This window comes from Centruroides vittatus, unplaced genomic scaffold, assembly GCF_030686945.1.
Source record: "Centruroides vittatus isolate TY-2023 unplaced genomic scaffold, ASM3068694v2 contig_460, whole genome shotgun sequence".
In the NCBI taxonomy this organism is placed as follows: Eukaryota; Metazoa; Arthropoda; class Arachnida; order Scorpiones; family Buthidae; genus Centruroides; species Centruroides vittatus.
Window position 1 is genome coordinate 1,125,741 of NW_027122256.1, and position 17,820 is coordinate 1,143,560.

The 17,820-nt window shown below is 27.0% G+C and overlaps 1 protein-coding gene across 1 annotated transcript in view; it reads left to right on the top strand.

Moving 5' to 3' along the window:
• LOC136977524 (serine/threonine-protein kinase A-Raf-like) overlaps positions 1 to 17,820 on the top strand; it is a 118,255-nt gene that overhangs the window by 55,020 nt on the left and 45,415 nt on the right. The window contains 6 exon segments of the mRNA XM_067273018.1: positions 1,658 to 1,850; positions 5,075 to 5,166; positions 6,814 to 6,917; positions 9,219 to 9,324; positions 10,130 to 10,299; positions 15,775 to 15,985. Coding sequence (XP_067129119.1) covers positions 1,658 to 1,850; positions 5,075 to 5,166; positions 6,814 to 6,917; positions 9,219 to 9,324; positions 10,130 to 10,299; positions 15,775 to 15,985 — 876 coding nt within the window.

A 17,820-nucleotide genomic window follows, 5' to 3' on the forward strand; every position in this document is an offset into this window, starting at 1 on the left:
TCAGCAAATATTTATCATAATTACTAATCACTTATTAGTAAATAGATTCCCATGTATAAGTTTTTAAGTTATTTTAGCTGCAATTCAACTGTCTTAATCATGTCAATTAAAGCAAATGTCATCCCATCCTTGAGTGTATTCTTCATCCCCTTTTGTTAAAATGGATGAATCTATTTTCTCATCACAATGCTCTGAATTCAATTGTACTGGATTGCCTTTTGCTCCCATTATAATTCTTATGAGTAAGTATAAAATTGCTTGAGAGAACAAATCATACAGGAACACAACTAAGATGAAACACACTTTTATTAGTTTTTGAGGATTAATTAAGGATTTTATGATTAATCTATTTATTTTTTTACATTATGGTTCTGCATTGAAGTTATAGTTTCCAGTAAAGATAATGTTGTGAGATCTATTCCTTTTAATAAAAAAGTTCTTAAATATCAGATATCTGTAACAAGTCTCCTTAATTCTTTCTCCATCTTTACGATGTTTGCTGGATTTCAGCTATCTGTAGTATTCATTTTGTACTGGATTTGTACTATAACTTTGTCAATGCATAACCATATTGTAGAAAAAGTAAATAGATTAATTATAAAATCCTTAATTAATCCTCAGAAACCAATAAAAGCCTATCTTAGTTGTGTTCCTGTATGATTTGTTTTCTCAATAAATTTTATGTTTACTCAAAAGAAGCTTTGCATTCAACATTTCTAACACTATAGTTGATTTGCTTCTGGAAAAGATAGCTCTTACAGAGAACCTGAACATCATTTTGAATGTGATATAATTACAAACACAAAAAACCAATCAGAATGATGACATACTATGTATTTGCATACACAAAAAATTATCATTCTTGATAAAGAGTTAAGAAAATTTAATCTCTCTATTCACAAGTGGTATTTATGGGCCTCTGGCTAAGCACAATGACAATTTAATCATTATTACTATGGTTATACTATTTCTGTATTTATATGAATTTGGAAACAATGATTAAAGTGAGATAATATGACTGGTAATATAATTAATTGCCTGGCTTGCAAAAATTTGGATTCTAGTCAAACATTTCTAAATTTATTAGTAAATTTTTTAAAATTTAATTTTTCAGTTTATATTTTTACAAGATAGTGTATTATCTATTTACAGGCCAAATTTCAGTAACATTTTAATTAAAAATACCATAATTATAGTCTGAGAAAGCTGGAATAATTTATTCTCTTGCAAGAATCAGTTTAAGAGTTGAGGAAGATACTTTTTATTAACCTACAAACATAATGTAAACTGTATGAAAACATGAAAATAATTAAAACATTAAAAGTGAGAGTTTGGAATATATGATTCTAAAATTTCATTTTTTGATGTTTACAAATAAAATGTTTAAATTAATATGATTGCTATATTTTAAATATTTTATTTAGATTAATAAGCAGCATAACTTTTTTATACATTAAAGAAAGGTAATTGCAGAATAATTTTTTTTTTCATTTTAAAGCATTATTTTAAAATTTAATTGACCATTTAAAAACATATTTTTATGGATTGAATTTGATAAATTTTCTACCATGTAGATATCAGATATACTATTTAAAATATTAATTATATTATGATAATAAAAGTATTATTATTAAATTAATTCAAAATTATGAAATAGGAATATGAAGATCTGACTAGTAAATTAAACGAATTTCAATTGAAAGAACAGAAATTATTAGAACAGATAGATGTAGAAAGTAATGGAAGGGATTCTCCTGACTTCTGTGATCCTGATTATGATGATGGAAAATTTGGTGATTTTACTTCTAGTACTCAATTGCTACCTAATAATAATCAAGGAAGTTTCTCAGGTTAGTAATTTACATATTAAAAATGGACTTTAATAAAATATTTATTTTAAAAAGACCATATTTTTAAATTTACAATAGTGGTAAAAAATAATGTTGTATTTTGTTCTAGGGTTTAAATATTGTAAATTTAATTTTTTTTTCTTTTTTAATCTTCTGTGAAGTTCTAAAATGTTCTAATGTCAAATTTTTTGTGAAGATAATGGTCATATTGTTGAAAGTACTTGCAAAGTTTTGTGAGATTAAAGCCAGATGATTTGCCAAATTATTAGGCTACGGGCCTCGGAACAGATCACTATTTTTAAATTAGTCACTTTTTCTGAACTATTTCAGCAATATATCACTGTCACTTTTTCTGTCATTGTAGGCAACAACATTTCTGTGACGCCAAGCTGTAACACGCGACTTCAATAACTAATGTTTAAGTACTTAAATTGTGATACCAATAATGTCTTTTTCTTGTTGCATGTTGAAAGCTTCATGTTATGTGAATTTTGAGGTCTTAAAAATGTTAGTTATGCAATATAATGAATTTGAGAGCGCACAGTCTAATGTTGACAGAATTTTTTTTCAAAGTATAGTATTTTAATTCCTTCTAAGCTCCTCACAATTAACCTCCACGCCTTCAGTTTGGAGGAAACCGTTAATAAGCCAGTCTAAAAATGAAAACCAAGTGCAAAAAAATGATAAACAAACATAATTTAAAATGACACTATTTATCATTTTTATATTTTTGTTTTAAGAATTTTGATAGTGTTAACAAAATTACCAATTTAAATTTCTTTTCAGGTTTGTTAATATTTCATAAAATTTGGAAAGTTTATTAAATGACAATATAATAAATTAATAGCTTTGTAACAGATTACAGGATTTATTGATGAATAATAAATAAAAATAGTGTTTTACTTTCCCAGCTTATTATGTTTATAACACAAGAAGATATTGGAATTGTGTCATATTTGATCTTCCAAGCTTTTTGCACAAAATATGTTTTAAGTGGTTTTCCAGGGTGCAGAGTTTAAATATTTGGTCCATTTTTTACAAAATTTGATTCATTGGCAGATTACCATTTGATATTCAGCTGTGATTGGAACAGTTTATTAGAGCTAACATTAGAAAAATATAATGTTTTAAAAAATTTAACCCTTTCCATGCGGGCGATCTACAGCAAAAAATTGAGTGGAATTCGTCATGCGGCGCATTTTTTGCAGTTTTTGGATGATTTTTAAATCGCGATATTTCGCTTTAAAATCGCGTTATGTTTAATCTGTTTTTTGCGTTTGATTAAGAACATATTACAGTTTACGACTGTTTAATTTTTAGTTTAATACAAGTTTAAAATAATATTAAAATTTGAAGCTTACGAACAAAAGAAAAAAAAAATTAATTTACAGAGAATCGCTGAACTTTGTACATCTGTTAGATAGAAACATCTGTCCTCTATTAAACAAAACAAACCGCAGCTTTCTACCTAGAGCGGGGGAGAAGTTATTGCCATTATTCACACTATGTCTCTAATTACTTAGCTGGGAGAGTAGTCGATTGTTATCGTGAAGATAGTTTTAAAAACATATTTACTCGCTTAAATATTGTCGAATTAGCTAATTTAATGTCTAAGTGCATTAAATTAGTTAATTAGAATTAAAAATCGATTTAAAAAGCGAATTTACAGTGATTGTTTACATTTTACTTCGAAGGTTGGAGGCGGGGCTTTTCGCGGCAATTTTTTCGTTTCATAAGTCTGTGATTAGTTAAAGTAACGTCAACAAAGACAGAAGAGACTCAATAAAACTGTAGAAGGAGTTTCCCTTTGATTGTTTTCAGCCAACTGTGTAGTTAACTGCGAAGATTTACTGTAGAATAGTAGGGGATGTATTTACCAAAATATTTATGGCCCAGGGGTGGTAACAAAACGTTTATTGGCTTAAACAAAGTCAATCGACCTACAGAATAGCGAATCAAAGCTAAGATCGCTGGAAAATCGAATATAACGCAAAATAATCGAATTTTTTGATTAATTACGCCGAAAGGCGTATGCCGCATCACGAATTAACGGCAAGTCACGTGACATACGCCTAAAGGCGTATAACCGCATGGAAAGGGTTAAGATATCATATTTTCAATTGCTTTCTACCTATAAAATTGTCCCATTTTGTACCATTCAAGTATTGCAATAACCATAACAATAGTAGGTTAAAATAATCAAACTCTTTATATTGTTTTTGTTTTAATGTTTGTTATGTTATAATATTTGATTTGCATAACTACAAGGGTTATCTTATGTAAGGGTTTATTACACCAAGTGACCAATTTAAAGAAATTTTAAAATGTGTTAGTTTGTTCACTTGATGTGATATAAACCCTTACATAAGATAATCTTCGTAGTTATATAAATTAAATACTATTTAATACAATAGAAGTGTTAGTAGTATGACATAAGCTAATAATCTTAATGTTTGTTTTTATGTTTTGCTCAGGCAACACTGGGCTTACCTGCTAGTAAAATTATATTTAGCAAGTCAAAACAAAGCACAAAAATTCTCAAACTATTATTAGTAAAATCCAAAACCGAAACTGGAATTTACAAAACTTTTCTGGTCAATTGGGAAACTAACTTATTCTAAATCTCCACAAAGACCAATAATAAACTAAATCACTTTAAAAATTCTTTAGTATATTACCTAACTGTCATACCAAGAATGTCAAAAAGTTCCATGAGGAGGTGGGGTCGGATTTTTCCGGCCATATGCTATAATACACAACTATAATAATTATGATAAATTTATGGATATTTATGGAAAATAACCCATGTCTTCACATAAATTAATTAGTTTATTGAAATGATATTCTGTAATATCTGTTTATAATTAAAACTAAGCTGAATTACTTAATGCACCTTTAACAGTAGGTACATTAAAGTAATTTTAATTAAGTAAATAACATGGGTACTTTAAAGGTTCATTAAGTAATTCAGCTAAGTTATCACAATGGTTAGTACATTATTTTTATTAAAACTATAAGATTGATTAATATTTTATTATTTATATAATAATGACAAATACTCCAAAACAAATGTAAATGAAAATAAACTGATTAGGCAAATTAAAAATTTTGACTAAGCAGTTTATTCTCATCTCATCATTAAATAAGAAAGTATGAAATTTAAATTGTACTACTAGTTATAAAGTATTGAAAATAGAAAATTTTAAAATTAATTTTTAAATTAGGAACCTGTATTGAAAGTGGCCAGCATATTGGATTAAGATCACCTTTAAGATCTGTAGTTAGAGCATATTTGCCCAATCAGCAACGAACAACAGTAAGTTATATTAGTAATTATTGTATATATAAATTGGATAAATGCCTTTTAAATTAAAATCTACTATATAAAACTGAAAAACTGGGCAGTCTCTGTCATGGTATGTCAAAAACAGCCACTAGAGATGTCCCTAGCTATTATTTAAATTAACAATAAATTCAGTTTTTGCATAACAATAAATGCGGTTTTTTTGCGTTTTTCACTGTGTTTTAGTAGGGTACACCATGAGAAATTCAGTGTATTATTATTTTTATTTGTAATATGAATTTGTTATTTATACCACAGAATGACACTGCTGCTACTAGAACGCCCACTAGGGGGGGCGTCCTGGGCTACTAGTCTTGTAATAAAAGCTTTTATTGAATTTTTATTCTCAGAATTGCTTGATAATATGTAGATATCATTTAAATTTTAAAATAAGCTTTAAATTTAATCTGTTATGATTTTTGAATTCACATAATTGTATGCCAATGGACAGTTTATGATTAAAATTTCAAATGGATGCTTTTAAAATACTTTGTTCAAAAATGTTACCATTGACTTTAGTATAAATTTTAGAATGAACTGATGTAATAATAGAATGACATTTTTAATTTGAAAAACAGAAAACTAAGATATTTATGTCATGAAATATTATACTTACTTGTGTTTTAAATGTAATGAAGTGTTAATTAAAGACACCAAACTGTTCTACATCCTTTATTCAATTCACAGCCTGGTGTCTTCAGTCAAAACTTCAGTGTTTATAAAGCATATATAGAATAAAGGCATGATTCCAAACAGCAAATGGCAAATTTTACATATGGACTATGATCATTGTCCTATTAATGTGAAGAAAGAGGAATTAACTAATTCAATTTGCATCTATTAAAGCCAAAGGAACAGAATCAACAATTTTTTTACTGTCATCAATAATTCAAATCTACTTACAGAAAAAGCGAAGAAAAATATTTACTGTGTTTATCAATATTTCAAAAGCGTTTGATTCAGTATATGTTCCTACCTTAGTAAATAAACTAAAACAATACAGCACTGGAACTAAATTTTCTAATTCTATTAAACACTTATTTTCTTCATATAAAATTAATATTAGTTATAATAATCAAGCATATCCGGAATTAAAACTAAACTGTGGAATTTTACAAGGAGAACCACTCTCACCATATCTCTTCAACTTTTATATCAACAAAATTGATAATCTCTTTTCAACTGATACAGATGGCATTGATATTCACGGTCGAATATTCCATTACATTCTCTGTGCTGACGATTTTGATACTGTATCAACTAAATAAAGGTGGAAAAGAAGCCATGTGATTGGTTAATAACATGATCTCGTGTTCAACACTTCTAAAGAAATTCTCAAAATAACAAAAATAACAATAGAAAAAATTATAATACAAAAAAAAATATAGCTTAAATGGGATTTTTTAATTAAAAATATCAGAAATAAAATAAAATTGACAATATGCAGACAGGAATGGCTTTTACTTTACTTTTACATTTACTAGAATTTCACAATCTTTAAAATTTGTTGAACATATATATACACCAATACTAAATAACAAATTTTAAAAATTGTGAAATTAAAGTAAATATTTTTGTAATTATATACTGTTAATTAAACTGTTATTTTTATTGATTAAGGTTCAAGTAAAAGCAGGACAGACTGTACGTGAAGCAATGTCTAAAGCACTTAAAAGAAGAAAGTTAACTCCTGAAATGTGTATAGTATTCAAGAATGATTCAAAGTAAGAATATCTTTATTTGAATATTAGCTGACTATTTTAGTTCCAGAAAAAATTAATTTTGAATTTTAATGAAATTGAAAAGCTCGGGTATTATGTATGATGCAAATGATACATAACAACAACGGAAACTATATCTGAACAGTTGGAAAATTATTAAATCATTAACATTTTTAATATCCTATTACTTTTTTAAAATTATTAATTTATCTAAGTCTCTAATAGCATTGTGCAAATTCTGATGTTATATTGTGCTCGTGAGGTGGTATGAAAGTTGGTAACATTGGAGTAATTGCATTTTTTGCTATTGTTTGCAATTTTTATAAACATAAAAATTTATAAAAATTGAAAATTAAATTAAAATTAAAATGATACACTAATCATAAAAGATTAGTGCTTCAAAAATGTATTCAAAATGTAATAGTAAATCTAGCATTGAAGATAAATGTCAATCTATTACTGTGGAAACTAAACTTGACATTATGAAACTGAAGTACCAGTTCTGGCCAGAAAACAAATTTAACTTAAAAATATAATCACAAATGAAACAAACTTTTATTGTTAACTGTGTGAACAGTTAACAATAAAAGTTTGTTTCATTGGACAGATTTGAATATGTGGTGATTATATTTTTAAGTTAAATTTGTTTTCTGGCCATAACTGGTACACTGGCCAAAACTGGTACATCTACCCTATTACTGTGGAAACTAAACTTGACATTATGAAACTAAGTCCATTAGGTAAAAAATCACATTTGAAACACCCACTACTAAGCAGTAGAGAGCCAGTAAATAAGCGTAATGTATTATATTAACTACATTGAAAAATCAAACACTAACAATACATAATTATTTTGTGTAAAAATGTACTTTCTAAGTTAGTTTTTAATTTATGAACATTTTGACTTATGACAAAACCTCAGGAACCTAACCTGTTTGTAAGGGAGCACCTGTAATACATTGGAGAAAGGAAGCAAGCAATTCTTATACATGAAAGATTGAAATATTTTTTTTACTTTATTAAGAATTTTTAATATTAATAAATTATTGAGTTACACAATTTGAATTTATAGATTTGGTTATTAAATTTTATTAAATAATATTTAGGTATTTTTAAATTTTCTATTTGAGTTAATAAAAAGCTAGTGCAAAGATTGTTTTCTCTACAGTTATACATTATATACATTTTTGATGATCCTTTGTCTTAGTGTATGAAGAGCTACTAATATAGTTTAACCTGTATCTTGAATCTCATGGGAATGAGAAAAAAATTTAGATATAGAGGTTCCTATACAATAAACAGTAATTTTTTAACTTTTTTTAACAAACTTTTTTACAAATTAATTAGACGTAATTAGATTTGACAGGAGTACGGTATTTTACTAATATAACAGTAGGTATAGTAGATACCTGTATTAGACACAAATAAAACATCTTTGACATACCTTAACAGAAATAGTGTGTCATTAGTTTCTGATGCCTGGCTTTCTTCAACCAATAAGATGCAAGGCAAACTCGTAGTAGCCAATTAGATAAATGAAGCATTAATTGCAACTGTGTACTGTATTACAAGAGATGTTTCTCACCTACAAGTAATGCTATCAAAATGTAGTTGCTGAGCTTTGAATTTATAATTGTCATTTCAGTTCCTAATTTGAGATATAGAGGTTTTGGGAGAAAATTATTTTGAGATAAAGATGGAAAATATATTGAATTTAGGAGATTGAAAATACAGGGAAAAAAGTAAAATTTTAAGATAAAGAAGTTTTTGAGATAAACATGTTTGAGTTAGGCCAGTTCAACTGTAATTATATTATCACTGTTAATGTATTTATAGTTAGAATAGTTTGATTCTTAGTAAAAATATAAAACAATGTATTACTTATGGTTGAGAAGAAATAAGTGATAGAAACTTTTGAATAAAAATGGCAAAACAGTTATTCATTATTATAAACTGAAAGGAAGATAAATATTGATTAAAATTTTTTCCTGTTATGTCTTGAGGATCTTTTAAAGGCAACGAATCTTGAAACCCATCAATTTGAATGCCAAATGAGAAACAGAAATGAGAGACTTAATTACCGATAAAAAGATTTTTTAATGTAAATCTTTAATTTGAAAATTACATTTTATATTTAACATAATTTTTAAATATTATTGCTTATGCAAGGTGATGGTGGAGAAAATGAATTCAGAAAATGTTTAATTTGAAATAAATTTTCTTTTACTTTAATAAGTCTTATTACTTCTTTTGTTTATGATTTTTATCAATAAATTTACAAATTAATTGCTAATTTATCTTCAGAATTCCAATTGATTGGAATACAGACATGGCAACTTTGGAAGGAGAAGAAATTTCAATTGAAATACGTGACAGAATGCCAATTACAACTAGTATTTCACATAATTTTGTAAGTGTTTAGAATTTATAACCAATATTTATATTTTATTGTTTAATAAGTAATTTATAAATAATATCTGCTGTCTTTATATTGCAAATATTTTAAAATTATATTCTTATAATATATTTTAATTATTTTGATCAAATTTAGTTATTTTAATATATATAATAATTTTATACAAAAATCTAATTGTATTTTGTAGAAATATATCTAATGTATATCTGTGATGGTGGATCTACATCATTGCTATGTCATTTGCAACGTTCAGTGAAGAAAAATACCAGTATCAATAAGTCTGATGTAAAAAGCCAGTTAAATTATTAACATTTTTTCTGAAACTTTGACCCTTCTGCAAATCTATTGACATATAGTTACAATTTTTCATGATTGAATGAACTATTGACATATGTTTAATTAATAATTTTTTTGAGATTTTCTGTTTAAATAATATATTTAAATAAAATCATTACTGCAATTTCATAAGCATGATGATTTCCATATATTGAGTATATGAACAGTACTTGAAGAAAACCTATTGCAAAGCAGCTTACATCACTCTACATGTACTGTATTTTGTATTCCAATATTTTATTGTTCAGTATTAATACATTACGCTGCATGAAATTTTGGATTATTATATATTTGCAAAAGATATGGTATTATGTGACTTTTTTATTTTCTTTATTTTTTGTTTACTTTTATACTTTTATAATCTGATAATGATGATGATTTATTTATCATCATTGTTTGTTTTATTAAATGAAATTATTTTGAAGATATTAATTATTTTTTTATATATTCATTGTACTTTCAGGTGAGAAAAACATTTTTTACATTAGCTTTTTGTGAATGCTGCCGTAAATTTCTGTTTCATGGTTTTCGATGCCAAACTTGTGGTTATCGATTTCATCAAAGATGTGCTGCTGGTGTACCAACGTTGTGTCAGCCATTAAGAGTAGAAAGTGAAATTAATTATTATAAATAGTAAGAAATACTTTCATATTTTTTACAATCTTATTTATAATTTAGTACAAATTTGGTCGTAACTAATTAATAAAATTAATAGTTTATTTTAAAATAATTCGTAATGGAATATAAAATTCTTTTTGTATTCCCAAATCTGGTAGTGTCTAAATTTTTTAAAGACATTTTTATGTATAAATTTCCTTATGATCTGTCGTTAAAAAGTTATTTAAATTGTTTTATTTTGGGTATAGTGCAAAAATCATAAATAAAAAGAATTTTGTTGTTTTATTAGAGTTGAGAGATGTGAATAAAAATAACATTGGCATGTACAGTCAAATATAGTTATAACACATCGCAATGGAGAAACACTAAAGATTGTTATAATCAAAAATATGTTACAAGCATTAAAAAAATACTAAATAAAAATCACCAGTTTAATGCATTATAGTTATTACAGTGCTATGTACAGTACAAAGTGAAAAATCATAAAAACTCAAATGTTTTTAAAAAGTCTTTGTTTTTGTTACACAAATTGCCTACAGAGAGTTCTTCTCAATGCTGAGAGATATACTGTTTGTATTTCTTCAGTGCTTAAAAAATATCATTCAGGTGTTCTAGCATAGCAAATACTGTTGATGATGTTGATAGTGAAATTTTGACAATAATGCAGCAGAAACTGATGATGTCTTCACAGTTTTCATGAGCACAGTTGTATATTGAAGCATCACTAACTGTTAGATTGTTGTTAGTGTCAAGAAGATTATCAGCAGTTAAAAACTTCTAGTATTATCTGAAAATTAAAATAATTTCTAACTAGTTCCCATAATTTTTCAAAATTGATGTTAGATATAACTGATTCAAAGATTGCAGCATTTTGTTTTTTAATTGTTGATTATCAGCTTTATTTTTATTTTATTTCAAATTTACTTACAATAGCATTCTACAAGAACTTTTGATAACTGCTTTAATAACAATAGCACCTGTTATAAACTAGCAAAATAAGATCATTTAATGCATGCATAGCTTTCAGCTCTGGTGAGTCGGGAATGAATCTGGACAGATCAAAAAGCTGAAGAATTTTTTGTGGGGTGATTTGTCCCACTGTGCCTTCTACCTCTTTCCCATATATAACTGGTCTACTAACAATCAACATTGTTGCCATGTTATCAGTGATATTTTCTTTATTTCACACAGATGGTAGATTAATTTCTATATTTATTATTCTATTATTATTTATAATTATTATTACTACTGTATTATTATCTATTTGTTATGATTTATTTGAAGATGTCTTATTGAATAAATAATTAAAAATATTAAAGAAATTTACAGCTTGTTAATTATCATAATTCTGTCAATATCAATACAGGTACTATCATATATAATTCCTAATGTGATATTATCTTACAAAAAAGAAAATTATTGTACATCTGACAGTGATGCCAACCACTATTTTCTCTAGTTTCTACAGAAGTCTTGTAAATTATGGACTTATTGATAACCTTCTAAAACTACATAATTTTTTTTTATACTTTTGAAAAAGCACATTAATACAACAGCATGTGTAGGTGTTAGCACTTTAGCACTTTTTCCACATAGAATTCCAATATGCTGAATGTCAAATCAATAACCATTCGTACCAGTAATGTGGAATGTGCAGATAGTGAGTGCTTCCAATTTGCAAGTGGCTAACTAATGGTCTGTCAAAAAATTATTCCTAATCATGATCAAGTTGCATGGTAGCATTAGAACCTGTCAAAAAAATAATTTACACTTGTCCCTAAAACTGATACATGCTCTTCTGATATCATGATTGAGCACACTGGAAAAGCTCAAGTGAAAAGGCTTACAAAAGCCTAAAAGGTAATATGTGCATGACATAGACAAAATAGAGATTTCCATCAATTATCAAATTTGATTTTGTCCAATGAGAAATATAAATTTATTTTAAAAATCTATTATAAAATAATTTAATTATAATAAATAATAATAATAAATTTAATTAGCTGGTTAGCTCAGAGATGCCTCTTTGGGGAGACGGAAGGATTCATGATTGCCATACAGGATCAGGTCATAAATACTAAAAACTACAGAAAACACATACTCAAAGGTACAACACTCACAAATGACACATGCAGAAAATGTCACATCATGCCAGAAACTATACAACACATCACTTCTGGTTGCAAACTCTTGGCACAGACAGATTATTTACACAGACATAATCAAGTAGCAAATATAATACATCAAGAGCTTGCAAAGAAACACAAATTAGTAGACATCCACGAACCATACTACAAATACATTCCACAGACTGTATTGGAAAACAGCACACACAAAATGTACTATGACAGAGCCATAATCACAGATAAAACAATTTACCATAACAGACCAGACATCACACTCATTGACAAACACAATAAAATCACATACGTTATAGACATATCCATTCCAAACACTTACAATGTGCAAAACAGATGCACTGAAAAAGTCAGCAAGTACACAGAACTTGCCCAGGAAATGAGGCATATGTGGAGGATGGATAGGGTGCTTATTCTCTCCTCTATAGGTCCTTATTCTCATTCTCTCTTCTATAGGTGTCATACCACACACACTATACAAAAGCCTGGGCAAATTGCAATTGAATAGAAACACATACATCACACTACAGAAGGCCACTATATTGAATATATGTCATATTGTGAGGAAATTCCTGAATATAGACACACACATTGACACACTTATTTAATTTTTGTTTTGGTTACTATGCCTTGACTTTGGTCCAGCATAGTACACAATCACTGGTGTTAACCAAGTATATCTCACAATTTAATTATATTTTTTATATATTGATATATAAAATATTTGGATTAAACAATTTTTGTCACAAAAGAAACAAAAGTAGAAATGGCAGCACAGATAATTGATGAATTGTTACAAACTTTTTTAACAAGTAGGCAAAACTCTGCAGTAACATTATCATTTGAAACAAATTATAAAATTGTAATTTGAAAATATTAGAATAAATTTAAGAATAAAATTAAGATTGTTTATGAATATCTTAAATGATATGATGATGTCATATCAGAAGCAGGGTGGCAAATTTCCATAAGAGTTTTAAATAGTTAAATCAATCCTAAGATTATGCCTTAACAACTAAAATAAATTATATGATGTCTTAAGTAAATATACTAGTATATTAAAATATTCTATTAATGTTCTAACCAAATGTTAATTTATTTGGGGTTTATTCATCAACAGGTAAATTAAATTCAAAATTATCAACACAAAATAGAGCTCTTATGAGCCTCATGTGGTTGCCATCTTGTTTGCTGGTGTATCAAGCACTGAAAAAGATGCCTGCAGTTTGCTGGAAGCATTTTTTTCAGTGCTTGATACTTTTGATGATGATGATAGTGAAATCTTGACAATAATTCATTTTAAAGAAAGCTAAAGATTTTAAAGATGTAATTATGTATTAAATCTCAGATGACTTTCTGGTTGCTGGCAGCAACCGAAAGTCATCTGAGATTTTGAACAGAGGTGCTGAGAGGTACTGGCTGCACACTGAGATTTTGAATATGCTCATTGTCAACCTGTACCATATTATGAAAAAATTTCTTCAGAATTGTTTACAAACTTTACAAATTAAATATTAGATGTTTTTATTAAAAAAGAAAATTTTTTTTTAACATAGGTACAAAACAATAGAGTCAATTCATGATTCTGATATTTAATTGGAATGGCATCGTTTAAAGCTTTCTATTAAACTTTATATAATAGAATATCTTTTGAGGTTGCAATACAGAGTTTATTCTGACGTCTTTGTTTCTGTTTCCTTGTTATGTTTCAAGAACTTTCGTAAATGTTATTAACAGTAGCAATTTCACAGTAAACTAAGCTTGAAATTATAAATTAATCAAATGATAATGCCGGATTCTTCAGGTTATAACTTAGCTAATTAGATATATAAATATAAAGTAATTTGGACTAAAGGTAAGCATATAAGGTTCCCTTTTGTATTAAATTTAATAAATAAAATTAAATGAATTAATCTATAATACTGAAGAAGAAAGATCGATCTGGTATGGAAGCTTGAACTTACAACTTCTGCATACACTGAGTAAAGTTAAAAATAAAACTGTTTGCAATTGGAATTTGTTTGGTATGCCTTTAACACAATGAAAAATTCAAATAGTTCATATCTCCCAAACTTGTTCATCAAGAAGGCACCTTACAACAGGTGAGCAGTTAGCTAGCAGTAACACTTCCCAGCAATCGTAGAATTCAGACAACAGGACGGATCTAAACTTCAAACTCTTGCTTCCACATCAACTTTATATAGGTGTCGTCTAGCCAACAGCCAACCAATCAGTAGCTTTGCTGGTCTCAGCTCTATCCCAGGTCTGCCTCCGTTGCCTGATGTCCTCTCCAACCGTCTCTTCCCTGAGATGCATGCATTACCAGTTCAAATTCAACCAATCATGTTCTTCCACGATCTCTCCTTGACACAGTGCATTTACATTATCAATTATGTTATCTGAATCTCTCTGATCTTTGCTTTCAGACTAATTCATTTAGAAGATGTAATTATATATTGTATTTTGGTTTAGTGTTTTGTCTTCATTCAAGAAATAAAATTTATAGTATTGTAAATATTCTTGAATGATTAGTCTATATACAAAAATTAGTTTCTTAAAAAAGGATTCCTAATAGTGTAAATAATAGTGATAATTTTTAATTTCATTTTTAAGTATTTTAGAAAGTTATCTTTAAAATGAATTTAAATCAGTGTAACAATGGTAATTGAATTATGCTAATTTCTCTGTCTTATAAGAGACAAGGGTCATTAAGGAGTTAAATTAATAACTGAATTCAACAAACCCAATATTAATAAAATCAAAACAAATAAGATAATATATTTTTATTAGAATAAGCCATTTGAGCCATCATAACATTTAAAACAACTTTTTAATGCATAAAATATGGTAAAAGTTTTACAGATTAAATTCTTCCATAATTTAATAAGCATATTCCTCTTTTTTTTAATACTTGATTGCTTCTTGTTCTTTCTTTTGTTCTTTGGGAGTAAGCACAAAAATTCTATGTAGAACTTATCACACTTTTTGATGAATAATATAGACTTTATTTTGTACGAGGAAAATGCATTTCATGCTATTTGTCTCCTCTTCAGACCTTATTGTACAAATTGATAAAACTACAGAATAAATTACAGTAAAAATTAACAATTATTTATATCTTACATGTAAAACTCACAAAAAATAAGATTACCTGAAATGATATTTAAAATTGACTGTTGGAGTAACAAAAAAAACTTCACAAATTTGTTGTTGACTCTCACAACTTAGAAATTTTAGTCAAAATTGACTGGTAAATTTTAAAATTTATAATTGATTTTCTAATTTATGTAATATTCTAAATTATGTAAAAAAAAGTTTTTATAACAAATTGAATAATTTTTTTTCTTTTCAGTTTATTAGCTTTAAATAATACTTCATCTACTACAGGAGACTTACAACAAGCAACAGGTTTTCCTAATCATCTAAATCAATGTTTTTACCCTTCAACTTCTAATACTATTCCTCAACAAGTATCTCGACCTCATCCTCCACCTTTAGGTCAAAGAGAGAGATCAACCTCAGCTCCTAATGTTTGTTATAATCTAGTTGTGAATCATTCAGAAGTAAGTACAAAGAATAAAATATATCCACTTGTGTTTTAAAAAGAGTAATAAATTAATGAAAGTATTTCAGCTATATTTTATTCCTTATTATGATAAGTACTTGAACAAATTTTTATTAACATTTAAACTCTTCATGTACTTTATTTTGTGATTGACATTTTTCTTATTTTTAAAGTGAGAGATTTATTTTGTAGAAATTAGATCTATCAATATGATATATACCTTCTTAAGTTCTATGAAATGTAATGAAACTAATTATTTACAACACTTATTGGTAGTAAATAAAATTTTTATATTATGTTATCAGTATTAAAAATTAAAATATAAATTTTAAATGTATAAATAAAGATGGTCTATTCACTTATCTCTTCTCAAGTCTAAACTTGAATTGATTTACAAAAAATTAGTAAAATCCAAAATGTCTTTAATTCACTTGTACAGTAAGTCCTCTACTTACGAACTTAATTCGTTCGCAAGTCGAAAAGTTCATAACTTGAAAAGATGATGTTTGGTGCAAAACCTCAAATACAATGTTGTTTTTACAGTTATGTAATGTTTAGGCTACTTGAATAATGTTGAATTAAGATTGTTAAAGGGAAGTATAAATTCAAATCAATTACATGTATAGTACATTATTTATTAAAATTACTTATTTAAAACAACTACAAATGTACATATGTATGTACTGTAAATGTTTTAACGTAAAACTTCAAAAATAAACTTGACTATACATAAAAAATAACCAACTGCACTTTAACCCACCATCTGTCGGCTTTGTTTGTAACTTCGAAAGTTCGTAAGTTGAATGTTCCTAAGTAGAGGACTGCCTGTAATTATTTATATAAACAATAAGAATTTGAATTCTACCAATTCTTAGAGTTTGATTAGAACTAAAAAATTTAAATGTTGGAGTAAGTTTGTTAAAATAACTTTGAAATATTTAAGAAAGTAAAATAAAAGCAAAATCATATTTAAAAAAAATAATCTTGACATTTCAAGCATATTATTTTTAAACTTATTGATGACTTTTTACTATTTAAACTGCATTCATTATTTGCAGGAAGAATTTGCTTTAATTTTGTATAATACAAATATGAAGGATAGAAACACAAAAGCATTGTATTATTCTTCAGGAATGCTTAAGAGATTAGATAAAACTGTTAAAGGATGCAAATTTGAAATCATTTAAACTTGTTGACTTTTTGTTCTATCTTATGTAAGACACTATTAAAGTTGATATCTTTTTCTTTATTTTAAATTTGTGGAATTTTTCCTCTTGTATTTTGTTTGCTAAGTATTTAATTGGTCTCAGAGCATTTGGGAAGTAAATACTGTCTGCAAATATTTCCACTGCAGTATAAATTTTCTCAAGCATACTGACTCTCCTCGTGTATTGGGAAGCCACATACACCATTACAAGAACATTAGATCATGCTTACGTATTTTTCTCTGTATTTAACAACTTCAAGATAATTGAGCAGCCACTGATTATGAAATATGATCTATTTTATTGATATTTTGAATGCAAGAATTGGAAAACATGGACAGTCATTGTCAGATTTGTGAGGTCTCTAGTTGAAATGCCATGAGTGCATATCATTTTAGACATATATGACATAGAATAAAGCCAAATGATTGCTAAATTATATTAAGCTATATATTACTATTATTAATAACAGTAATGATATAGTCTGATATAATTTGGCAATCATTTAGCTTTAATATATAACTATTGGGTTTGGATTTTATATTTGTATATATGGCATGGATTTTTCATTACTGTTCTAAGATCCAAATGCTTAGATACAATACAATAAAATCTATATAAGCTGTTT